This window comes from Sphaeramia orbicularis, chromosome 7 (assembly GCF_902148855.1).
Source record: "Sphaeramia orbicularis chromosome 7, fSphaOr1.1, whole genome shotgun sequence".
NCBI lineage: Eukaryota > Metazoa > Chordata > Actinopteri > Kurtiformes > Apogonidae > Sphaeramia > Sphaeramia orbicularis.
Genome location: NC_043963.1, coordinates 54,237,741 through 54,265,571, shown reverse-complemented (window position 1 = coordinate 54,265,571; position 27,831 = coordinate 54,237,741). Strand labels below are relative to the sequence as shown.

The 27,831-nt window shown below is 41.5% G+C and overlaps 1 protein-coding gene across 1 annotated transcript in view; it reads right to left on the bottom strand.

Annotated features, from left to right (window-relative positions):
- Positions 1-25,011, bottom strand: part of LOC115421816 (uncharacterized) — a 38,869-nt gene extending 13,858 nt beyond the window's left edge. Inside the window, exons 1-5 of the mRNA XM_030137760.1 lie at positions 24,882-25,011; positions 20,871-20,967; positions 17,585-17,759; positions 3,882-4,027; positions 2,087-2,266 (exon numbers count right to left, since the gene is read on the bottom strand). Coding sequence (XP_029993620.1) covers positions 2,087-2,266; positions 3,882-4,027; positions 17,585-17,759; positions 20,871-20,967; positions 24,882-24,895 — 612 coding nt within the window. The 5' untranslated portion in view covers positions 24,896-25,011. The remainder of the gene's footprint in view (positions 1-2,086; positions 2,267-3,881; positions 4,028-17,584; positions 17,760-20,870; positions 20,968-24,881) is intronic.
- Between the last annotated feature and the right edge of the window lie 2,820 nt (positions 25,012-27,831).

Below are 27,831 nucleotides of genomic sequence, written 5' to 3'. Positions count from 1 at the left end.
ATTGAGAGTCGCAAGTTGGCACCCAGGTTTGTTGGTTCATTTCCTATCTCGAAAATTATTAATCCTGTTTCTGTGCGTCTAAAACTACCAAGGTCTATGAGGATCCATCCCACCTTTCATGTAAGCCAAATCAAACCGGTAAAACAGAGTCACCTGGTCCCGCCCACCCAACCTCCACCTCATCCTCGGATGATTGATGGGGATCCAGCCTACACGGTCCGACGTCTAATGGCAGCTCGACGGCGGGGGAGAGGTATCCAGTACCTCGTGGATTGGGAGGGTTATGGACCTGAGGAACGCTCCTGGGTGCCGGCTTCCCGGATTCTGGACCCGGACCTGATACGACAGTTCCATCGGAGTCATCCTGATGTCCCTGGTCCGTCTGGTGCCGTCCCTAGGAGGGGGGGTACTGTCATACCTGCAGCCAGACGATAGTCTGGTCTCGTCTGTCTTTTATGTTTTGTTTGTCGTTTCCTGTTTTATTTTGTTATGTTTCCCCTCATGTGTCTTGTCTGTTGTCTTTATTTCCTGTTCCCTTACCTCTTACCTGATTACCTGTCTCCGCCCTGATTTGCTCCACCTGTGTCTAGTTGTCTTCCCTCCCTTTTGTGTATTTAAACCCTGTCTCTTCCCCCAGTCAGACGCCAGTTTGTAACTCTTGTAGTTCTAACCAGCGTTTTGACCTCGTTTGTTCGTTTTGTCTGCCTGTTGTGACCCTTTTTGGATTCCTCGGTTTTTTGCCTACTGCCTGCTCCCTGTCGGTTTTGTCTGCCTCATCTGGTTTCCTGGTTTCGATCTTCTCGCCCTGACTTTTTGGTACGTGAGTATTTGTCTAGCCCTTATGTCCTGTTGCCTGAGTGATAGCCTGCCTGTGCATGACCTGTTTCCGTCCCTGACCTCCCTTTGCTTTTCCCCAGTCGGGAAAAATACCCCAAACGCCGCTCGGGGAGACGGGCTGCTGCCCTCAAACCGGAGGACGAATCAGAGGAGGATTTCTCCTACCATTATCCTCAAGATTCTGTCACTATTATTACTCTTACACTTTTGTGTAACTAATAAACCTTTTGAACCTTATTTTTGTGTCCGAGTTCCTGCATTTGGATTCAGTGTTTGTACTAACGCCATTACACAATCTCTGTGGGAGTGGGAGTATATATCTCAATCTCAACCTCAAGCTTCTTTCTTTCTTTCTTTCTTTCTTTCTTTCTTTCTTTTTCTGGTTGTTGTTGTTGATGTTTTCAGACATGTCTGTTCCTGTCATGTTTCTCTTTCTTCACTGTTTTTTTGTTGTTTAATTGAATTGAATCAATCCTGTTGCATGAACCACAAACCAGACAGATTCATGCACTGACTCCAGTCTGGAACTGAGAGTTGGAAAAACACAATAAACATCATGATCCTGTGAGAACATCTAGTTCTAAACCACAAACATGATGCCTTCACAAATGAATAATACAGTTCCATGTCCCTGTACGTCAGCGTCTGTTCTATGTGGATCAGAACCAGTTGAATGTGTTCTATGTCAGGTTCTGTTCTGTGTTCCAGTCCTGGTTCTGTTCTGTGTTCCAGTCCTGGTTCTGTTCTATGGTCCAGTCCTGGTTCTGTTCTATGTTCCAGTCCTGGTTCTGTTCTGTGTTCCAGTCCTGTGGTCTGGATGCACATCAATCTAACTATAGAAGTGGGCAGGACTTTCACTGGAGGAGAACTCAACTCTAAACTTCTATCAGTGATCAATATCTGGAACCATTTACATGTTATAAACCACCAAAATATGGACCATTAGAAGGAAAGACACAATATTTAAAAAAAAATACATATGGCAAAAAATCTTAAATCTAAATTTTGTCAAAACTGTGAACAAACTTTGTAAACATTGTCCCAAGAAAGATACATATAAAATTAGAACTGAGTCTGATCAGTAGTTTAGAAGAAGATGTTTGAAAAAATTGCTAAGGATGACAAAGACGATGACGATGACACCAGACACAGTTCCTTCACACCAGCTCATGTCTGATCAGCTGGTGAGATAAACAGTGAAGTGAAAGGAGGAATGTGTTGTATTATGTACAGATGAATGCAGACGTACCTGGGCCTGCAGGTCAAAGGTCACCATGGAGAAGCAGAGGTTGAGTAAGAAGTACTGGTCCTGGAGACTCTCCAATGCCCCGCCCACACGGAACGCCATCATGTTGGGTCTCCAAATGAGGCACATGGTGCAGACGATGATGTGGAAGACACCCAGAACCATGATGTACACGAAACGAGGCTGAAACGCAAACACAGGACGACTTCACAAACATGGGTTTATCAGACACATGTACAAGAAAACAGACACATGTACAAGAAAACAGACGCACAAACAAGAAAACAGACGCACAAACAAGAAAACAGACGCACAAACAAGAAAACAGATGCACGAACAAGAAAAACATGCACCAACTGCAGGTTTTTGGTTTAACAGTGATAATGGTCTGCATTCAGCTGCACAAAAACAGCTGGATTAAACAGTTTCATCACTGTTTCAACATCGTTTTCCACTGTCTGAGATGTGACTAACAGCATCTGATGTACAATGAGCCATGTGACTGCCCCATTAGCAGCTAACAGCTAACAGCTACTAATATGAACAAAATAAATAATAAGAAGAACAAAACATGCTCAAAAATGAACAAAAATTTAAGAAACAAGTGTGTGAGAGGAAAATGTCTCCTGGTCCTATTTATTATCAGTATCAGCTGTACCTAATAAAAGAGCCACTGAGTTTCTTCCCAGGTTCAGGAAAGAGTCTGAAGTGAGATGAGCTGATACAGAGGACAACAGTGACACCATGTGGTCAGAGTCTGTCACAGTCAGGGTTAAACACATTTTAGTTCAGGTTCCACATTCAGCCTAATCTGATCTCCACTGGGCCAGACCAGTAAAATAATAGTATAATAACCTATAAATAATGACAACTACAAGTTTTTTCTCTGTATTAGTACAATAAAAAACATTAAATTACAAAAATATTTATATTTATAAACTGCGCTTTCACAAGAAAGATTTGAATAATCAGAAAAAACTGACATTTCTTAGAAAAAGTGCAGTTTGTACATGTACGTTTGTACAGTTTTGGTCCACAGACCGCATGTTTGACACCTGTACTTTACACTAAACTGACCCCACAGAAGCCAAACACTGTCACAGTCTGGACTCAACCAAGGTTACTGATCAAATAAACAGAATGAGATGTTGACCAAGAGCGGATTTTCAAAGAACAATATAATAAATAAATGATGGTCTGGAAAAGGAAAAAGGTATTAACTGATTAACAGACCAAAATCTGTAAAATGCAGAAGTGAATACTCTTTTTTTTTGTCCTGTTCATTTTCTTCAGATATTAATTCCAGTTGAACAGTATCGTTACCGTCAGCCTCGAATGGACACACGTTAATATGAGATAGAACGACAGAACGTCGTATGGTAGAGCGGGTCGTCCAATAACCAAAGGGTTGGTGGTTTGAATCCCACTCTATCCATGTGCTGTGGTGTCCTTGGGCAAGACACTTCATCCCCCTTGCCTCCAGTGCTACTGCTCACACTGGTGTATGAATGTGTGTGAATGTTCGGCAGATTGGCAGCCACACTTCCATCAGTCTGCCCCAGAGCAGCTGTGGATACAGATGTAGTTTACCACCACCAGAGTGCGAACGTGTGAGTGAATGAATAATGGATCCACTGGACACTATGTGTTCATAGAAAAGCACTATATAAATGTAATCCATTATCATTATTATTATTATTTTTACTGGTATCTCCAGAGCAGCATCAGAACATCGGCCTTGAACTGGACCCATCACACATGTCTGACCCCACACACACTCACACTGAGGCTGCTCTACCTCCAGCTCCTGTTTGCCCTTTGACCCCTGCACAATGAAGTTGACCAGTGACCGAACCATGATGACGGCGATGCAGAGAATGAAGGCCATCAACTCCTGTCTGTTCTCCTGCAGAACTCCACGACTGATGTAGTAGATACAGAACACTAAAGTAAAGACACAGGACAAACATGACATGAGTTGGAAAAATACAGAATTAGACTGTTTTCAGAAGATACTGTGAGCTTAAAGGTTGTGTCCTGGTGACAAGGGGTGTCAGAAAATATCGGTTCTGCAATATATTGCGATATTTCATTTCACAATACTGTATCCATATTAAAAAGTACTGTATCGATATTTTTACATATTTATTCAAATGCAGATATTGTGGAGGTTCATTTTTTTTCTTTTTTATTTATTATTATTTATCACTCTCCGGGTCGGTGGGGAGTCTTTGCCCCAAGTGGAGGAGTTTAAGTATCTCGGGGTCTTGTTCACGAGTGAGGGAAGGATGGAGCGTGAGATTGACAGACGGATCGGTGCAGCGTCTGCAGTGATGCGGTCGCTGTACCGGTCGGTTGTGGTGAAGAAGGAGCTGAGCCGAGAGGAGAAGCTCTGGATTTACCGGTCAATCTACGTTCCTACCCTCACCTATGGTCATGAGCTTTGGGTCAGGACCGAAAGGACAAGATCCCGGATACAAGCGGTCGAAATGAGTTTCCTCCGCAGGGTGGCTGGGCGCACCCTTAGGGATAGGGGGAGGAGCTCAGTCACCAGGGAGGAGCTCGGAGTAGAGCCGCTGCTCCTCCACATCCAGAGGAACCAGCTGAGGTGGCTCGGGCATCTGTTTCAGATCCTCCTGGACGCCTCCCTGGGGAGGTGTTCCAGGCATGTCCCACCGGGAGGAGACCTCGGGGAAGACCCAGGACACGTTGGAGAGACTATGTCTCTCGGCTGGCCTGGGAACGCCTCGGGGTCCCCCCGGAAGAGCTGGAGGAGGAGTCTGAGGAGAGGGAAGTCTGGGCATCCCTGCTTAGACTGTTACCCCCGTGACCCGGCCCCGGATAAAGTGGTGGATAATGGATGGATGGATGGATTTATCACTCTTTTATTAAATAATGTACGTTCCTTTGTTGGGATTGAACTCAAATACTGTTCTGATAATAGTTGTGAACTAATAGAATCTGAACATTTGAACAGGATCTGAAACTGTAATGTCTGTAAAACAGAATTTCAGTTTGAACACAGGAACATTTTGTGATAGAACATTAGATCCTGTTCTGATCAAATAAAAATGTGTTTAGTATTTGGGCAGATTTCTGGTGTAATTCAATTGTTCAAGGAAATACTAAAAAAAAAAAAAAAAAAAGAAACAAGCGTAAAAATTGCCTTTTTAACAGTATCATGATATATCGTGATATATCATATCGTGATCCTAGTATTGTGATGTGTATCGTATCACCAGACTCTTGCCGATGCAGAGCCCTACTGGTGTCATGTCTCCACATGGTTGACCCCCACAGTGTCTCCTCTTCTTGGACATGTCTGTGACTCCTTCTTTCTTGGAGGCACCAGCTCTGCCTCCTGACCCTGGAGCAAGGTTCTAAGAGTTTTGGGTTTTTCATTATAGTTTAGTTTTATTTAGTTTGGACTTTTTTTTCCCTGTAATTCAGTTAGTTTTAATTTGTTTTTAGAGCAGGTTTGCTAGTTTTTATTAGTTTTCTTTTTTTTTTTTCTAAATGCTTAGTTTTAGTTTAGTTTTAGGTTTTTATATCTTTTCTCTTTGTCTTCATCATATTCAAATAAATCCCAGACAGGACTCTGCTGCTTTAGTCTCCATGTTTCCAGGTAGAGTGGGGACCAGAAGACGACTGGAAACCACAAGTGACAGACCGTCAAGTGTCGTATGGTGACAGCACAGAAAACTAATAGAGCCAAAGAAATCGATTTTATATCAATCTGACATTGATAAAGACGAAAACAAAAGGGAATTTCATCCATAATTTTTATCCGTTTTAGTTAGTTTTGTAAACACACAATACAGTTTCAGTTAGTTATAGTTTTTTTCTTTTAATTATAGTTTTAATTTATTTCAGTTAACGAAAATGTTTTTTCAATTCTAGTTTTGTCATTTCATTAGTTTTCGTTAACAATAATAACCTTGCCCTGGAGGTAACTGTAAATGTTCCCTCAACGCTACAGTGAGACGACAAAAGGAGCGTGAAACAACTGGACAAACTGTAAAACAACAACAAGGCGCCTCGATGATGACCTGGAGAAAGCACCTGTTGAAGGAGGAGGACACGAACTGTAGCACCAGACACAAACAACACAATGTTTAGAAACGTGAACCAATGGTGGAACATTCTTTATTCTCTAACACAGGGTTCTCAAACTCATGTTCTTTCAGGTTCCACATTCAGCCCAATTTGATCTGCAGTGGGCCGAACCAGTAAAATAATAACAGAATAACATAAATAACGACAAGTCCAAATTTTTTAGTGCAAAAAATAACATTAAATGATGAAACTATTTTCATTTTACACACTATCCAAAACAAATAAGATGTGAATAACCTGAAAAAAACTGAAATTTCTGAAGAAAAACAAGTATAATTTTATCAATATTCTGCCTCAACTTATGATTTCTACATGTGCGTTATGGATCAGATCTACCAAGACACAAAACAGGCAGAATATGGTTAAAATTACACTTATTTTTCTTTAGACATTTCAGGTTGTTCCTATTTGTTCAGGTTATTGACATTTTATTGTTAAAGGATATCAGAATTTAATGTTCTTTGCAATAAATGGGTGTTGACATTATTTACAGGCATACTGTCATATTATTTTTCTTACATTAAACCAAGAAGAACATTTGGAGTTATTATTTCTAGGTTATTATGCTGTTATTTTTGAGTTGGATGCCCTGGGGCCTCATGTACAAAGACTTGCGTGGATTTCATACTGAAACCTGCCATACGCCCAAATCCAGAAAAGTCCGAACGCACAAAAAAATCCAGATGTATAAAACTGTGCGTACGCCCGAATCCAAGTACACTTCCTTTATTCATCCCAATCAGCTGGAATTGAGCGCATATGTTGGAGTACCTGACTCCTCCCTCTCCACGCCCACATTTAAATATGCAAATCAGCATAAACGGGGTCTGCAGGTGGGGTTCCCTCTGGGATTCCCCTGTCTGCAGGATCAGACGATGACGTCAAGGTGGACGCGAAGCGGAGGCCAAAACAGGCAGAAGGAGAAAAGAGACGAACTGAGACCGTTTGAGCAGAGAGTCGACGATATTGTGACACTTTTCTCACAGGGCTGATGCGGATCACCCCCAAGATAAATATAGATTTAGTATTAGTGTCAGTCACACATTAGTTCATTCTACGGGTCATACACAGTCTGATCACAGATAAACAGGATAAAGGCTCATGTGTGATCATGTCAGGAAATCAAAGAGGAAATCCTAGACTTTGACTCATGTTTAATCACTCAAATTATTATTTTCCAACAATGAGGCAGAAGACGGTCAGACCCAGTATCATCCTCCTGTCACAGAGGCTTCTGTTGACTCCCCAGTGTTAGCTGGTCCTCCAGTCCGCCACAGCCCACTGCTGGTGCCCGTCCGACCGGCATGGGTCTGTACTGACCCGAGTCACCAGAGGACATCGTGAGGACAATTGGCGGAGTCAATGAGCAACTGGACCGACTAATAAATGTTCTCACAGACATGAACACTATATTTATCGACCAGTGAATTTTGTGTCCTTGTCTCTTTATATGGTTGTTGCTGAATGTCCATCCGGACAGGATTGGCATTGATGGATACAGGGTCTAATTGGTTCTGGTTCTGGTGGTGGATGTGCTGCTCTGACAGTAGGATGACGTGCCGGTGTGTTTATTGTTCTTCTGTGTATCTCCGATGTGTACATCAATCAGAGGAATGACCTTTTTCACATTATTAACAGTTTCTCAGTGTCACCTCTAAGTGTCGCCAATGGTTCCAAACACTAGAAACGTGCGTACGCCAGCTATGGAGTTGGCGTGAAGGAGCGCACATTTCCACGGTCATTTCAGTCTTTATACATCTGAACGTGAGCGTGGAAAAGGGCGTACGCCAGGTTTTTGTGCGTACGCATGCTTTATACATGAGGCCCCTGGACTGTTAATATCTTCAGGGTAATTTTTGCATTTTGCACTTTGTAAATTCGTCTCATGGGCCGGATTAGACCCTCTGGTGGGCCGGTTTTGGCCCCCGGGCCGCATGTTTGACTTCTGTGCTCCATAAGAACCTATACTTCCTTGTGTCAGTCAGCTGCTGTTGTATATACTTAAAAACCTTTGATTCCAGAAGCCAGCGACTCTGTCTGTTGTTCTATCAGCTTGGTCGTTGGAGCTGGATCCCAACAGTCCTTCCTCTGTCCAGGTTTGGGGACTGAAACTGTGCACAGGGGAATCTGGGTTCCTGACTGTAAGACCTCCAGGGGCCTCATGTATAAAGCGTGCGTACGCACAAAAACCTGGCGTACACCCTTTTCCACGCTCACGTTCAGATGTATAAAGACTGAAATGACTGTGGAAATGTGCGCTCCTTCACGCCAAGTCCACAGCTGGTGGACACACGTTTCTAGTGCTTTGGAACCTTTGGCCACACTTAGAGGTGACACTGAGAAACTGTTAATAATGTGAAAAAGGTCATTCCTCCGATTGATGTACACATCGGAGATACACAGAAGAACAGTGAAAACACCGGCACGTCATCCTACTGTCAGAGCAGCACATCCACCACCAGAACCAGAACCAATTAGACCCTGTATCCAACAATGCCAATCCTGCCCGGGAGGACATTCAGCAACAACCATATAAAGAGACAAGGACCCAGAATGCATTGGTTGATAAATGCATTTAATGCAGTGTTCATGACTGTGAGAACATTTATTAGTCGGTCCAGTCGCTCATTGACTCCGCCCATTGTCCTCACGATGTCCTGTTGTGACTTGGGTCAGCTCGGACCCATGCCGGTGTTCTGGACACCGGCCGGACGGGCATCAGCAGTGGGCTGTGGCGGACCGGAGGACCAGCTAACACTGGGGAGGCAACAGAAGCCTCTGTGACAGGAGGATGATACTGGGTCTGACTGTCTGCTGTCTCACTGTTGGAAAATAATAATTTGAGTGATTAAACATGAGTCACAGTCTAGGATTTCCTCTATGATTTCCTGTCATGATCACACATGAACCTTTTTCTTGTTTGGCTGTGATCAGACTGTTGTATGACCCGTAGAATGAACTAATGTGTGACTGACACTAATACTAAATCTATATTTATCTTGGGGGTGATCCGCATCAGCCCTGTGAGAAAAGTGTCACAATATCGTCGACTCTCTGCTCAAACAGTCTCAGTTCGTCTCTTTTCTCCTTCCGCCTGTTTCGGCCTCCGCTTCGCGTCCACCTTGACGTCATCGTCTGATCCTGCAGACAGGGGAATCCCAGAGGGAACCCCACCTGCAGACCCCGTTTATACTGATTTGCATATTTAAATGTGGGCGTGGAGAGGGAGGAGTCAGGTACTCCAACATATGCGCTCAATTCCAGCTGATTGGGATGAATAAAGGAAGTGTACTTGGATTTGGGCGTACGCACAGTTTTATACATCTGGATTTTTTTGTGCATTCGTACTTTTCTGGATTTGGGCGTATGGCAGGTTTCAGTATGAAATCCACGCAAGTCTTTGTACATGAGGCCCCAGATGTATAAAACTGTGCGTACGCCCGAATCCAAGTACACTTCCTTTATACATCCCAATCAGCTGGAATTGAGCGCATATGTTGGAGTACCTGACTCCTCCCTCTCCACGCCCACATTTAAATATGCAAATCAGTATAAACGGGGTCTGCAGGTGGGGTTCCCTCTGGGATTCCCCTGTCTGCAGGATCACATGATGACGTCAAGGTGGACGAGAAGCGGAGGCCAAAACAGGCGGAAGGAGAAAAGAGACGAACTGAGACTGTTTGAGCATAAAGTGGACGATACTGTGGGTGACACTTTTCTTATAGGGCTGATGCAGATCACCCCCAAGGTAAATATATATTTAGTATTAGTGTAAGTCACACATTAGTTCATTCTACGGGTCATACACAGTCTGATCACAGCCAAACAAGAAAAAGGTTCATGTGTGATCATGACAGGAAATCATAGAGGAAATCCTAGACTGTGACTCCTGTTTAATCACTCAAATTATTATTTTATGTTTATGTTTATGTTTACGCATTTGGCAGACACTTTTTTCCAAAGCGACTTACAGGGGAAAACCAATTAAATCACTCAATCAATCAAATTTTATTTATATAGCGCCAAATCACAAAAAAAGTTATCTCTTGACATTTTATATATAGAGTTGGTCAAAACCAGACTCTAAGTCAATTTACAGAAACCCAACAGAATCCTCCTGGAGCAAACACTTGTGACTGGTGACAGTGGAAGGAAAAACTTCCCTTTAACAGCAGAAACCTGGAGCAGACCCAGACTCCTGGAGGATGGACGTCTGCTTTGACCAGTTGGGGTTAAAGAGAGAGAGTAAAGAAAGAGAAAAAGAGAGAGCGATAGAGATAGAGACTGGGGGAGAAGGGGGGAGTAGGGGGAGACACATGGAGGCGGTTGAGGATAAGTGAGTGGTGATGATGAGGGCAGGGGAGAGGCAGGACCACCGCAGCAGGTCCAGAGATAATCGTGAAAGAATCTGTGGTTATCCTGGGAAAAACCTTATTAGAATATTTAAAATGGAATGTTTGAAAGTGCTAGGATAGGAGGTGCTCTCGGAAGAGCTGGGTCTTCAGGAGCTTCTTGAAGATAGGCAGGGATGACTCTGTTCTTGTAGCACTTGGTAGAGCGTTCCACCAACGTGGAACGACCCATGAAAAGAGCCTGGATTGTCTTGTACAAGGTCTGGGGACCACCAGACTATGTTCCCCAGACGAGTGGAGTGGTCGTGGGGCGACATAAGCTTTTATTAGTGCACCTAAGTAGACAGGAGCAGACCCACGGAGAATTTTGTAGGCTAGGATTAAAGATTTGAATTTGATGCGGGCAGCTATGGGTAGCCAGTGTAACTCAATGAGTAAGGGGGTGACCTGTGCCCTTTTAGGCTGATTGAAGACCAGATGCGCTGCTGCATTCTGGACCATCTGTAGTGGTCTGACAACACAAGCTGGGAGGCCCGTTAGAAGAGCATTGCAGTAGTCAAGATGGGAGATAACCATAGTCTGCACCAGGAGCTGGGTGGCCTGTTCAGTTAGGTATGGCCTGATCTTTCTTAGGCTGAACAGAGTGAAACGGCATGATCGGGTGACAGAGGCAACGTGATCCGTGAAGGTCAACTGATAATCAATCATTTTCCAACAGTGAGACAGAAGACAGTCAGACCCAGTGTCATCCTCCTGTCACAGAGGCTTCTGTTGCCTCCCCAGTGTTAGCCGGTCCTCCGGTCCGCCACAGCCCACTGCTGATGCCCGTCCGTCCGGTGTCCAGAACACCGGCACGGGTCTGTACTGACCCGAGTCACAACAGGACATCATGAGGACAATGGGCGGAGTCAATGAGCGACTGGACCGACTAATAAATGTTCTCACAGTCATGAACACTGCATTAAATGCATTTATCAACCAGTGAATTCTGGGTCCTTGTCTCTTTATATGGTTGTCGCTTAATGTCCTCCCAGGCAGGATTGGCATTGATGGGTTCAGGGTTGGTTCTGGTTGGTTCTGGTTCTGGTGGTGGATGTGCTGCTCTGGCAGTAGGATGACGCACTTGTGTGTTCATTGTTCTTCTGTGTATCTCCGATGTGTACATCAATCGGAGGAATGACCTTTTTCACATTATTAACAGTTTCTCAGTGTCACCTCTAAGTGTGGCCAAAGGTTCCAAAGCACTAGAAACGTGTGTACACCAGCTGTGGACTTGGCGTGAAGGAGTGCACATTTCCATGGTCATTTCACTCTTTATACATCTGAACGTGAGCGTGGAAAAGGGTGTACGCCAGGTTTTTGTGCGTACACAAGCTTTATACATGAGGCCCCTGGACCTGCTGGGAGGAGAAAGAGTGACTGGATCCACAGGAGAGGGGGACAGATCCACTGGATCCACAGGAGAGGGGACAGATCCACTGGATCCACAGGAGAGGGGACAGATCCACTGGATCCACAGGAGAGGGGGACAGATCCACTAGATCCACAGGAGAGGGGACAGATCCACTGGATCCACAGGAGAGGGGGACAGATCCACTGGATCCACAGGAGAGGGGGACAGATCCACTGGATCCACAGGAGAGGGGGACAGATCCACTGGATCCACAGGAGAGGGGGACAGATCCACTGGATCCACAGGAGAGGGGACAGATCCACTGGATCCACAGGAGAGGGGACAGATCCACTGGATCCACTGAAGCGGGGGACAGATTCACTGGATCCACAGGAGAGGGGGACAGATCCACTGGATCCACAGGTAGGATTGTTGATCAGCTTTAATCTAACAGTGCTGTCAAGAGTGGAAGATAGAAGCATGGTGCTTTGATCCAAAAAGGAATGTGTGTGTGTGTGTGTGTGTGTGTGTGTGTGTGTGTGTGTGTGTGTGTGTAGCAGAGGACAGTCAGAGGTTAAAGACAAACTCACATCAGATGATTCCACCTTTACTCTAACAAAACTCTCAGTTTTATTCAGATGATTAAATCTGTTAAAAACAGGCTTTGAGTATTGTTTCATTTTCATACCTCCAGTTCTGATTAGACTTCTACTTATTCACTCCTGTTCCTCTTTCTGTTCTAAAATGGTTTAAACCAGTGTTTTCCAAACACTGTGCCATGGCACAAAAGCGTGCAGTGAGAAATCATCGGGTGTACTGTGGATGATTATCCACTTTAGCCTGATTGGTTCTGAAAGAGCAGTGTGGTACAGATACATGTGACAGCAGGCACCAGTGACCCACTGTACGACAACAGTCTACTGTTTCCCTTTGCAAAGTGAAAGTAAAAGTTAACTGGCCCTGAGTCGGTGCCTTCTGTTGATAAAACCCCTTTTACTACTGATGTGTGAATCATCAGGTTATCTGGGGGGTCCGTCTGAGGGGTTGCTGACACACCCCTCTCAGCTTTCTTGTCCCCCCCCCCCCCCCCCGAGTGTCCGGTAACTGCTGCCAAGGAGTTCCCCATTCTGGAAAACAAAGCTATTTCAGTTCTGGTCCCTATCTCCTCATCCTACCTACATGAAGTGGACTTATTCTTGCAGGAACTGAAGAAAGACACGCAAGAAGATCTTCAATTCCTGCAGAATATCAGTTTTGTGTTCAACTAAACAGGCCCAGGTTTCACACTGAGGAAGGAAAATGACACTAGATTTGCATTATAGTCACATAAAAAAAAAAAAATTGTGACATTTTTGTTTGGGTTTATTTGGATGACTACTGTACAGTAGATTCCTTGTTGTCAGTGTTCAAAGCATTACATTAGAAAAGCACTCAGAGAGCACAGACCTCCGCCAAGATCACTGCCCCCCCCCGATCACCAGCAAAATTTAATCATTTGTTCCTTGTGCCAGTATCAACATTTCCTGAAAATTTCATCCAAATCCGTCCATAACTTTTTGAGTTATCTTGCACATGGACAGACAGACAGACACAGACACACAGACAGACAGACAGACACAGACAGACAGACAGACAGACAGACACAGACACACAGACAGACAGACAGACACAGACAGACAGACAGACACAGACACAGACACACAGACAGACAGACAGACACAGACAGACACACAGACACAGACACACAGACACACAGACACACAGACACAGACAGACAGACACAGACAGACAGACACAGACAGACACAGACAGACAGACAGACACAGACAGACAGACAGACACAGACAGACACACAGACACAGACACACAGACACACAGACACAGACAGACAGACACAGACAGACAGACAGACACAGACAGACACAGACAGACAGACAGACACAGACATACAGACAGACAGACACAGACAGACAGACAGACACAGACACACAGACAGACACAGACAGACAGACAGACAGACAGACACAGACAGACAGACAGACAGACAGACACAGACAGACAGACAGACACAGACAGACAGACAAACAGACACAGACAGACAGACAGACACAGACAGACAGACAGACAGACAGACACAGACAGACAAACAGACACAGACAGACAGACAGACAGACACAGACAGACAGACACAGACAGACAGACAGACAGACAGACAGACAGACAGACACAGACACACAGACAGACACAGACAGACAGACAGACACAGACAGACAGACAGACAGACACAGACACACAGACAGACACAGACAGACAGACAGACAGACAGACAGACACAGACAGACAGACAGACAGACAGACACAGACACACAGACAGACACAGACAGACAGACAGACAGACAGACAGACACAGACAGACAGACAGACAGACAGACAGACACAGACACACAGACAGACACAGACAGACAGACAGACAGACAGACACAGACAGACAGACAGACAGACAGACAGACAGACACAGACACACAGACAGACACAGACAGACAGACAGACAGACAGACACAGACAGACAGACACAGACAGACAGACAGACAGACACAGACACACAGACAGACACAGACAGACAGACAGACAGACACAGACAGACAGACAGACAGACAGACACAGACACACAGACAGACACAGACAGACAGACACAGACAGACACAGACAGACAGACAGACACAGACACACAGACAGACACAGACAGACAGACAGACAGACAGACAGACACAGACACACAGACAGACACAGACAGACAGACAGACAGACACACAGACAGACACAGACAGACAGACAGACAGACAGACAGACAGACAGACACAGACAGACAGACAGACAGACACAGACACACAGACAGACACAGACAGACAGACAGACAGACAGACAGACAGGCACAAACAGAACCTCCTTGGCAGAGGTAAAAAGTGCTTCTGTCCTTATAACTGTTTGTGTTTCAGTGTCTTTGTAAAGCACTTTGAACTTCCTTGTGTATGAGCGGTGCTGCACTAGTACATTTACCTTGTTTTGCCTAAATGACCGCCCCCCCACTGGGACCCCCACCGTCCTGTGTCAGACACCTGCCTTTACTTTCACTATGACGCGTCAGCCCGTGGCTGTGAATTAATTCAGTTTATATCTGAAATCCAAAACAATGACGTTTTTGACATTAACGTCAGGACACTTTATTCTACACACTCTAAAGAATGTTCTGGTTATTTCTGAATATTTTAAAGTCTAAATACTTAATACTACTCTGTCAACCTGCGGAGTTTGTTTAACATGATGTTTTGCTGCTTCTGAAGTAATTAAGACATCAGTGAAAAACTCATTTGAGGGTAATCACATTTTTGATTCATTAAAAAACACTGATGTTGTTAGAGATGTATGAACAGTTAGAAAAATCTGGAAAATGTGGAAATGTTTGTTAAAATATTGCAAGACTATCCAGTCCAACTTTATTCAAAAAGAAATTTAAGATAACAAAAAAGTCCTTAGATATTTCATGAATTTCCTCTTGAGAAATAAAGGTCATTTAAACTGTATCTGTAAAGTTCATCTGACTCTGAATCTAAGAATCCAGAAACCAGAGAAAACTCAGGGGAAGTCAGATGATCATTTGGCAACCTCACACAGTCCTACAACACCAAACTAATCCAGTTAAGAGTCCAAAACCAAGACTTGATTTGTCTTCATGTCTGCAGGACTCAGCCCTTTTAAATTTCATTTATAATGTCAGTTAGTTTGTGCCATCTTTGTAAAAGGCCCAGTAGGAAAAAGGGCTTCATAAGGAGGAAACAGACTGTAACAGCAGTGGTCTGTGGTGGTTTAAGGGGCAGATTAAATGACATCTGACACTCTGGTGAGGTTTTCTGGTGTCAGGACAGTGTGCAGATTTTGTACAAATGGAAATCTTGTATTTTTTATGCTTTATTAGAGTATTCTATTGCTTTTATCTCCTCATTCTTACTTTCCTTTCTTTTTTGCTTGTGTATTGTGACCAAGTAATTTCCCTTGTGGATCAATAAGGTTCGTCTAGGTCTAAAAACATGGGACTGAAGCTCCAGCTGAATAGATTTGGACAGATTTGTGCAGAGACACTTGTCCCTGGATCATCTCTGGGCCTGCTGTATTTGTATTTGTTTTTATTTATTTAGTTACAGGACATTGTGTATTGGCATTAGTTACAAAGAACAAGATGCATGCACCAGATTTAGCAGAGAAGCTCATTTCCATCTGTTGTCCTAGATTGGTATTGGTACTAACAGTTACAGTAACAGTATATCCACTGGTAGTACTTGGAGTCGTAGTATTAATAGTTAACTGATAACAGTATTTGTACTTATACTAGTAACAGCAGTTCTAGTTTTTCCCCCTTGGCCAACTTCGGGCCAAAGGGGTATTGTCATTGTTTTGTCGTCTGTCTGTCCATTCCAAACGTAATCCCATTACCTGAAGAATACATTGACACATCTGCACCAAATTTACACAAAGACAATCTAATGTTAATTATAGGGCAGTAACTGTCAACACAATCTTACACTATATTCAGTTGAGGTGGATTAAAAGTGCACAGCCCCTTATGATTAATAGTTATAGTCCAGTTTTCTGTGCATCCATGTGTCTCCCCCCATCTCCCCCCTCCTCCCCCTGCCACCAATCTCTCTCTCTCTCTCTCTCTCTCTCTCTCTCTCTCTCTCTCTCTCTCTCTCTCTGTTGGTGTCTGTGAATTGGTCAGCTCGAAATGTAAAGTGTCATGAGATAACTTTTGTTGTGATTTGGCGCTATACAAAAAGAATTAACCGATTTCATGACACATTACTTCAGTTCTCAAGCATCATCATGGAATGAATCAGTGACCATCTGAAAGAGGAGTTTTCTAAGTTTTGAACGGCTGCCACAGGGGGCGCTGTAGTCGTTCATCCGGCAACGTTCAGTTGTTTGTTTACTCTCAGAATGGCCAGTCCTCAGTAAATCCTCTCTCTGCTTGGGCTGCAAGATCCCCAGACCTCACTGTGTGTGATTTTTTCTTGTGGGGATACGTAAAAGATCGCGTTTGTGTTCCAGCACTACCTACTAACTTCGATGACCTTAAACATCGAATAACAACAGCGATCAACTCAGTGGATGGTGATATGCTGACAGGCATCTGGGAGGAACTCTCTTATCGCACTGATATTGTCTGTGCTGCAGGTGGTGGACACATTGAACACTTGGAAGACAGGAAAGAAAAGTTGATTGTGAGTAAAATACTTGTGACTTCGCTAGAGTTTTCTGTTGCTTTTCCTTATTGAAATATTGCGTAATGAAATCAGTTCATTCTTTTTTTAATAACCATGTATAAATAAAATTAGATTTGATTTGTCAGTAGAATTCAGTCATTTCATGGAACTGAGCAGAAACATTTATTCTGGCGTAGAATGTCAGGAACCAGTCATTAAAAACAGTAAACCAGCTGTAGAAACCCTGCATATATTATGGGCTCATTTCCCCACAGTGACGCTGTGTTTATCTTGTACTGCTTTATTCAGGGTTTTTTTTTTTTTGTGCAACTTCTACCGCCTCATGGTGCTTCACTTCCTTCCTGCTAAAAGTAGAACTCACAGTTTCCGACAAGCAGAATGAGAGACACGGTGAAGTTGTCCTCATCGGAGACGTCTCTGCTCATGCGTTGCTTGACGATACTGGACAGGGTGATCCCAACCAGCACCAGCAGAGACAGGATGGTGAAAGAGTAGTAGAGTCTGAGAGGGCAGGACAGCTCCGACCATCTCTTCCTCTGCAGGAGGGGGAACACAACAAAAACTGTAAACCCACATTTTCACTGGAGTGTCATAAAACGGCATGTTCATTAGGGTGGTTCACAATATGATGGTAAAAGTAAGAGTTTTCTAAATTATGCCAGATCATATTTTGCACTGTTCCTATTGCTATTGTGAACATCTGTACCAAAAATTGAGCCAATAGGACGCCAGTAAAGGGTGGCGCACTTTTTCACAATTTTTATTGTTCTACATAAGAATGCGTAACTTTTACAGAAACATAACTTGAACAATACAAAGATAAATCTGCTCATTAATAATCTCTCCCAGTACTTCTGCTACATGTGTTCCAACATTAGAACAGTTCCAACACTAGATTCCATGTAAGATGACTTTGTTCTCTTTGATACTTTATCTCTGTGTCCTTGCACAATGTGGAGCAAAAATTGCTCTTGGTCTTCATTTCGCACAGATTGTTGACAACGTTTAATAAGGGCAATGCCTCTGTCTGCACTGTCATTGATGACCTTCAAGGAACAGACTTTTTGTCTTTTCAGATTCTCATCTGTGAGAATGGAGCTCCCATCATCAGGGTTACTTGCAATTAATTTGGCCCTCAGTAAGAACTTCAAAGAAGTGGATTTAGCGGCGAGTGACGAGGCTAGAGATGGTAGTTGGACTGTTCTTGTGGAAGAAAGACTTGGCATCAAGTCTTTGGAGCATCTTCCCAGGGCGTCTTTCAAGATTTCTCAGCATTGCCTCCTTTTCTTCAGCATCAATGCGAGCATCAAAAAATGCCAGGGCGATGAGTTCTTCTGACAGATACCACAAATGTCATCCAATGCTCTTCAGTGCAGCATCTGCAATGCTTTTACCCAGATATAGATGCAAACTCTGGGTCAAGTCCAAATCATTCTTTGGAGCATGTGTTACCAGGGAACCCTCATGCCAAAACATTATGTAGACGAAACAGCCGAAGTTGGTAACTTTCCTCATGGATTGCTTCTGCTTCAATGTCAGACTTGTCTGGGCCTCGAATAAAGTTATTTTGATGCAGTAAATAGCCTTAGCCATCCACTGTGCCTGATGGTAAGCTCTTAGTGCTCAAAAATGGAACGTTAACAATTTCAAAATTGTGAAAAAGTGTGCCATTGCTAAATGTGCAGCAATTGACTCCATTTTTGGTACAGATGCTTCTAATATCAATTGGAACAAGGCAAAAAGCGATCTGGCAAAATCTGGCGGAAGTTTATTTTGTGAACCACCCTAATGTTCATTTCTGACAACAGTATATCACAGTAGTATACAGTAAACAGTATCATGCAAAAGTGCCCCCCCCCCCCCCCCCCCCCCCCCGGAGCCAAATATGGGCTTCAAGGAAGAGTCATCAGAAGAAAACCTGTCCTGCGTCCTCACTAGGGCTGTTAGAAAACATCAGTTCTCCAATATAGCGCAATATTTCATTTCACAATACTGTATCGATATTAAAAAGCACTGTGTTGTTATTTTTAAGTATCTATTCAAATGCAGATATGGCGGAGGTTCATTTTTGTTTTTCTTTATCGTTTATATGTTATTTATCACTGTTTAACTTTTTTTTTTATTATTAAATAATGGTTATTTGAAGCATCTGAAAAGCACTTTTTTACTGTCTGAGAGGCAGATTGTAGTTCCTTTGGAAACTAGGAGAATTAGAATAATGTTGTGATACAACATTAGATCCTGTTCTGATCCAATAAAAATGTGTTTAGTGTTTGTGCATATTTCTGGTATAATTCAATCCTTCCAGGAAATAATCTTTCTTTTCAATATATACTTTCTTTTCAAAGTTAAGAAAGTTGATTCAACTATTAATCACTTGTTGTTACAACTTAAAACTGTGAGTTAAAACAAATATTTATTTTATATTATCAGCACAAAAAACTTGACTTAGCTAGTTACATAAATACACATTTCTGCTTTATAAAAACATCAAATTTCAAGTTAAAACAACTCACAACATTACATTATCCATTCAAAAAACCGTGCTTTCATTTGTCAAAGGAATATACCATTATTACAGATGAGAGGCAGGCCTTCCTTTAGGACAGACGTAGGCTAATCCAGTCCTTGAGGGCTGGTATCCTGCATGTTTTACAGGTTTCCCTCTTCCAGGTGTGCTGAAAGAGGAAAGCCTCTAAAACATGCTGGATGCCAGGCCTGAAGGACTGGATTTGAACAGGCCTGCTTTAGAAGAAGCCAAATCTTTGGGAGGAGTTGGGATTTCCACACTAGTCTGAGCAAAGCCACTCTGGCTCAGGGTGTTTTCAGACGGTCGCTCCAGGAACAGGTGTTCTGGGCGTTGGGACCTTTGACCCCATTGGTGGCACACCTGTGTGGCCTGACTGCTGTATGACGTTCTAAGTAGGTACCATGACAGAGGGGAATGGGTCAGACTGTCTTGATGACCACCCCCACCCCCACTTCCGCCTGGTCTAACTGACCAGACAGTTGACCGGCTGCAACTCCCAGCCCAATATGAACTCTCCATTCTACCACCTTCCTGTACCTTCCCCTATTATCAGTCACCTTAGTCAGTGTCCTATTTGTCAATGTATAATTATTATATGTGACAAAAATCTTACATCATAATTATTAGCCCCTTATCAGATCAAGACACCTGACAGTCGTACTCAGGCTTCTGCAGAACTTGATGATAGGTTTATCATTTGAATCAGGTGTGTTGGAAGAGGGATCCATCTAAAACATGCAGGATAGTGGTTCTCCAGGACCAGGGTTGGTGGCCCCTGGTCCAGTTCAGACTTGTTCAGACCATGTGTGCATGTGCACGTCAGTCATCTATGGGGTTTCCCTCTGGTTCCCAACTTGACTCAAAAAATCTACTCAAAAGCTGATAATCTTTGTTGTGCTGTTTAGAAAATCTTAGTTAGGACAACAATGACAGAAATTTGCTGGGCAGACAAGTTTTTGTGGGTTGTAAATGGAAAGCTTTATTTCTGAGTCAGTTTAATTTGAAAACTTGAATGAAATCAACAATTACTAGTTATCGTTTTTACACTGTATCATGATCCTAGTATTGTGATTTGTATTGTATCACCAGATTCTTGCCGATGCACAGCCTTACTCACCGGTCCACATGGTGTGGGGACCAGGTTCTGGTGTCTGGGCCTCAGGTTTGGGGACAGGAGCTCTGGGTCCTCCTGTGGACGGACACCCAGCAGAGGACTGCAAAGGAAAGAACCGATTCAAACAATCACAAAAACTCCCATGAACAAACAGGCCTTTTCACATTTATGAGGATGTTTCAGTTTGTCTGTGATCAGATGAAAGTCCGAATAGATTCAAAGTTTTTATTTTCTCCAATAACACCTGCTGCCCAGTCCAGTGTACAGAGATTTATTTAAATAATAAATAAGTAATAAGTGCAAATAAGAGAAAAATAACACATTATTAAGATGCAACAACTTTACACATACACACACACACACACACACACACACACACAGCAGACCAGTGCATATTTAAAGATGGCAGTTTAATATGACTGGTAATAATAATAATAATAATAATAATAATAATAATAATAATAATAATAATAATAATAATTATTATTATTATTATTATTATTATAACTAGAAAAGCACTAGGAGGGCACAGACCTCCACCAAGGCAGATCACCCCCCCATCCCCCAAGCCCCCCACCCCCGATCACCACCAAAATCTAATTATTTGTTCCTTGTGCCAGTATCCACATGTCCTGAAAATTTCATCCAAATCCGTCCATAACTTTTGAGTCATCTTCCTAACAGACAGACAGACAGACAGACAGACCACGATGAAAACATATCCTCCAGAGTTACACTTGGCAGAGTTTATAATAATAATAATAATAATAATAATAATAATAATAATAATAATAAATGGATTTCTACAGTCTTTTTCAGGCACTCAAAGCTCTTTACATGTTTAATCCATTATTCATTCACATGCTGGTGGTGGTCAACTACATCTAAATTAAATTGCTCTGTGTCAGAGTTTCCTGGCATCCTCTGAATTCAAATGTCAACACCTACAGAGTGAATCAGAGCATGCAGCACAAATGAATGGCCTTTATTCATGTTTACCTATAATATAATGTGAACAGAAAACTTCAACTCTATGTCTTAAACCTCCTGAGACCCAGGAAATGTCAGCAAAGTATCAGCTTTTTAAAAAAAAAAAAAAATTATATATATTGGAAACATCATGATGCAACAGTTTTTTCAGATGCAGATTTTAAAATTTTTATGGAATGTCCTTTGTGGTGGACAGTTTTCTTTTCTTTTTTTGCATATAGTTGTGAAACTCTTGTTCATAAATGTGGACAGAAAACCCATAGCTGAGTCTGAGGAGGTTAAGTTTATTCTGCTGTCACCTTAGTGAACAGACTAAGAACCTGAATGTCTACTCATTGTTTTGGTTTCAGTTTGGACAGTCAACATCGTGTGGCTGCGCAACCCCAGTCTAAGGGTTGGAAAACTCAGTGCAGACGTTGGTAACGGTCATGTTGAAACAGGAAACAGGAACAGGAAGACCACACTGCTGAAGCATTCTGTTGTGTAAAATTCTAGGGTGTGGTGTTGCAATATAATTTCAGAGACTTACAAGTAACTGGTGAAGCCAAAATGATAAAACAGACACGAAGCACAAAAGAAACAAGTGCTCAGAGAACGCAAACCTCTGCCAAGTACCCTGTATGTGTGGATCGACTATTCCTGTTGAAATTCAACAGTTTCCAGGTTGTTCCATACAGCAGGAAAAGTTGAAGCTTGGTACCAGTCATGTGTCTGTCAAAGTATATTCAGTTCCAATCAATATTTGTTGAGTTCCAATTTTAAATGTGTGGTAAATGGGATTTTCAATGTTAAACTTAAATGTCCACAGAGTCCACATTCCACAGTGGATGTGGACAATTTTGTGCCAGATACAAGATACTGTTCTAAAGCTATAGGTGGATCAAATTGGAGGCTAATCGGAGTCGTTTTGAATTTTTTTTATGAATTTTGGAAAATTGCTCAATGATGACAGATAGGAAAATTGTAGATGTTGTGACCTTGCTGTGACCTTGAACTTTGGCCTACTGGGACCAAAATGTAATGGGTTGGTCCCAGGGCCTAGGCCTATCTGTGGGGAAGATTTGGGAAAGATGGGTGCAAGAGTTTTTCTGTAAAGTTGCTAACAAACAAACAAACAAACAAACAAACAAACACACAAAGCAAAGAGATCACAATACCTCCTGACAGGTAATAAAAACCTAGCATTGAATCAGATTCTGTGAAATCAGACTGACGCATCGACGGCAGGCAACGAAACAAACACAGCAAAGAACATAAGAGCAGTCAGTGAAGTAGAACATGAGGCTGATAAAGAGGCAGAACGACTAAATATGAAACAAAGACATGAAGAAGTCACAGAAATGAAGTATGAGCTCAATAGTGTGACACAAAAGGAGAAAAGGGATGTGGCAGCACTGGTTTACTGTTACTGATGGTTCAACACCTTCAGCTGAACACAAAAGGGTTTCAACAGTAAAAGTAATCTTCTATCACAGACTGTAAGTCTTACATTTATTTGTCAATGTTTGCAAAAAACATGTACAGTATGTAAAAATGAATGCAAGAAAATCCACACTGGTGGATAATAATAATAGTAGTGCACAGGAAATGTGTTTCCAGCTTTTCTGTCCATTGAATTCATTCCATGTAGGACTGAGCCACAAAAACATAGTGATGACCAACGCCTTCCTTCAGATTCAGGTATTAGATTGATTTTACAAAGTCACACAAACACAAAATGCTCCAATACTGTTTTGTTTGACTTATTTCTGTACAACAATTTTTTATGTTGAACATTCTTCTTGACATTTAAGCTTAGGTTTCAATATTTTTTTCACTGTCCATTAAAACATTTACAAACTCCAATGTTTGAATAATCAGTTTTTATGAACACAAATCTGTTGTGACATGGGGACAGCAGTTTGGACCTTTGTTCAGTATCACAATAAAAGACTGACTGGAACTAAAACACTACAAATATGATCAGAAACTTTTATTGAACACACATATTACAACTGAAGTGATATATACAGATAATAGCAGAGCATATTTGACTCATAATTGGATTGGACAGAACCTTTATACATACATGTACTGTTGAAGGATTAGTTCAACAGATTCACAGACTGAAAATATCACTGATACAAGAACAAATATTATTATTATAGTTAATAGTACATTTACATATGTGAGTCTGAACAAATATTATTATTATAGTTAATAGTACATTTACATATGTGAGTCTGAACAAATATTATTATTATAGTTAATAGTACATTTACATATATGAGTCTGAACAAATATTATTATTATAGTTAATAGTACATTTACATATATGAGTCTGAACAAATATTATTATTATAGTTAATAGTGCATTTACATGAGTCTGAACAAATATTATTATTAAAGTTAATAGTGCATTTACATATTCGTCAGAAGTATAACTTTACATAATCAGTTATATCTTTTTTCTACAAGTGATACTGAAATTTTGTCAACAGTTCCATAAAATAGAGTTCTTAAGCTAAAAAATGAGCCTATTTGAGATAGATGCTTCAGTAATCCAATATTAATTCATAGAGACAGAATAAGTGAATATACATCACAAGAGATAAAACAGATACGAAAAATAAATAATAATTTAAAATCCTGTCACTGTTTGTAAAGTGTTTGTCATTGTTGTGACCACAAAGAATCCTGTAAATAACTTACACATGTTCAACCAGCCTTTAACTTTACAAACATAATGATTTGACCTGTATCATGATAATTATTGATATTCACAGATATAATAAACTGTTCCCATGTGTTTGCAGACTGAACTGTTTTGGTCCTGTTGTTTGATCTGTTTAACTTTCATCTTTTCTTGGTGTCTTTGTCAGTTTATGGTTAGTTTACAGTTCAGTCAACATGTGTCACCTGTTCACTAAATACAGTGACATTCCCCTGGTTTTTACTGTTTTTTTTTTTTTGTTTTTTCTAATAACTTGTATATAAAATCAACCTAACACCATCAGACGGACTGTTCATGGTTTTGTGACCCACCTTATCTCCTCCATGTCCCTGTGGTCCAGACTACAGGGTGGTCCCTTCCATGTCTGCCTCCCGACACTGATCACACTACTTCAGTTTCACATTTAACCACAGTCCACAGTCAGCAGCGGCTGCGTTTGTTGTGGGTTTCTCTTCTTCTTCGACTGATTATTTCTGCTGCTTGCTCACAGGTGCCCCCCTCCCCTTTGGAGGACCGCACTGATGTTACAGCAGCAGATGTCCAGTGTTTTTGGATTCGATTAATCTATCGACTATTCTCTTCAGTTCGATTCAGTTAAAATGACTACTTGAATAGGTGAAAAAAATTGTAAATTTGCGAAAATCACATGTCTGAAAATGACAAACAAGGAGTCCTTTATTCCAGAAGCAACTGAAACAATAACCACAAAAAATAGGAACAAGTACAAGGATATATGAAAATATACAGAAATAACAACAACAGTATAAAAGAGTGTGAGTGTGTGTGTGTTTGCATAGAATAGAATAGAATAGAATAGAATAGAATAGAATAGAATAGAATAGAATAGGGTTAATTGTCATTACACCAGTTGTACAATGAAATTACAGGTGGTCTGTACCAGCGACAGTGCACTTACTTACATCTAAATAACAACACAACAAGATACAGATAATACATATATTTTAAAAATAAATAATATAAAATAGCAATGAACCGAACCGGTGACAAAGGGCAGCCCTGCCGGAGTCCAACGTGCACCTGGAACACCCTGGGCGCACCCTTAGGGACAGGGTGAGGAGCTCAGTCACCAGGGAGGAGCTCAGAGTAGAGCCACTGCTCCTCCGCGTCGAGAGGGGCCAGCTGAGGTGGCTCGGGCATCTGTTTCAGATCCTCCTGGATGCCTCCTTGGGGAGGTGTTCCGGGCATGTCCTGCCGGGAGGAGACCTCGGGGAAGACCCAGGACATGTTGGAGAGACTATGTCTCTCAGCTGGCCTGGGAACGCCTCGGGGTCCCCCCGGAAGAGCTGGAGGAGGAGTCTGAGGAGAGGGAAGTCTGGGCATCCCTGCTTAGACTGTTACCCCCACGACCCGGCCCCGGATAAGCAGAAGAAAATGGATGGATGGACAAAATAGCAATCAAAATATGTGCAAATTAGAGATATACTGTATGAAAGAGCAAAATCTAAAAAATATAAAAGTAGTATAAACATGTGCAAATGTAACAGTGTAAACAATGTAAACATACATGTAACAGTGTAAACAGTATAAACATACATGTAATAGTGTAAACAATATAAACATGCATTTAACAGTGTAAACAATATAAACACATGTAAAAGTGTAACAATATAAACATACATGTAACGGTGTAAACACTAAACATACATGTAACAGTGTAAACAATGTAAACATACATGTAAAAGTGTAACAATATAAACATAGGTGTAACAGTGTAAACAATATAAACACATGTAAAAGTGTAACAATGTAAACATACATGTAACAGTGTAAACAATACATGTGTCTGACATGAGGCACATGCATGAATGTTTTTTTCACATCACAGTGAGTCTGCACGGCCCAGGGAAAGAAGATGTTCAGAAGTCTGGTGGTGTGGGATGTGACTGAGCTAAAACACTATGTGTGTGAATATATATATATATATATATATATATGTATATATATATATATATATATATATATATATATATATATATATATAGATATATATATATATATATATAGATATATATATATTACTACTACTACTGCTGCACTACTACTGCAACTACTACTACTACTATTTTTATACAGAGGGGGTTGTAAATAATCAAGAAAATGTAGGATGATCTGTATGAAGTGGTAGAAACAACTTCAAAGGCTTGTTCAACTTCCTTTACTGCAGAACAGCTTTAAGCTTTTAACCCAATTCCTGTTCTCAGAAAAAAGCCTTTTTATATGATAGGCTACTGGACTGCTTGATGTGCCATAAAAAATGAAAAATTATGGTGTTCTAAAACTTTTGACCAGTAGTGTATATTAGAGTTACACTGTTTAAATTTACTCATTAAAAAAAGAATAAATAAATAAAACTTTTTCACAGTATTCAGTTTGAGATGCACCTGTACAGTCGACAGTACAAGCAGACTGTATATGACTCTATATAGACGAAGAACCGCGGTTAAACTGCCCTCTAGTGGCCACAATTACAAACTACAAGACCAAGTTAAAACCTTAACACAAGCCCAGAAAGAAAGAAACGCTTCGTGGCTGTAATCATTTCAGTTGAAAAAATTCTTTAATGCACATTTTCAATACATTCATTAAAAGAAAAAAAGAAATAAAAAAAAATGAAAAAAAAAAACCCGAGAAGAACCTGAAAAGTTAAGTCTGGAACAAAGAGTAGATAAGCATTCCATCCTATTGTGTTGCATTTCCAGTCCAACTGGAAAGCCCAGATGGCCAAATAAATAGGACCAGGCACTACAGACTGTTTGACTGAAGCTGCTGCAGGTTTCTTTCCTTTCCTTCTTCTTTAAGTCCACATCTCCTTTGTACGAGAGACCTGAGTGAAACATACTGTCTATTTACATGCACATTTTATAACGTAATTAAAACATAAAAACACACACATAAAGTTTACAACACTAACTACACCAGTATTATGAGTATTATTTATTACTAAGTATTATTTACTATAAGTAAATCTCTTTTCCAACTCAGTGAAGTATTCGAGGACACCGTACCGGAAGCCAACCTGTCAAAATAAGATCATACCGGAAGTTGGTTATAATATGAAAATATTTATTCGGTAGTGCTTCGCATCCTGTTTAGATTTATAAATAATACAAGTTCATGTAAACATTTATCACCAGTATATGTGTTAAATAGAAGGAATAAAAGATAACTTTAACAAAAATGATGCTGTTGAATGGGGTATTGCTTTGCAGTTTTATTTTGAAGGTTTGCCGCTAGCCTCAG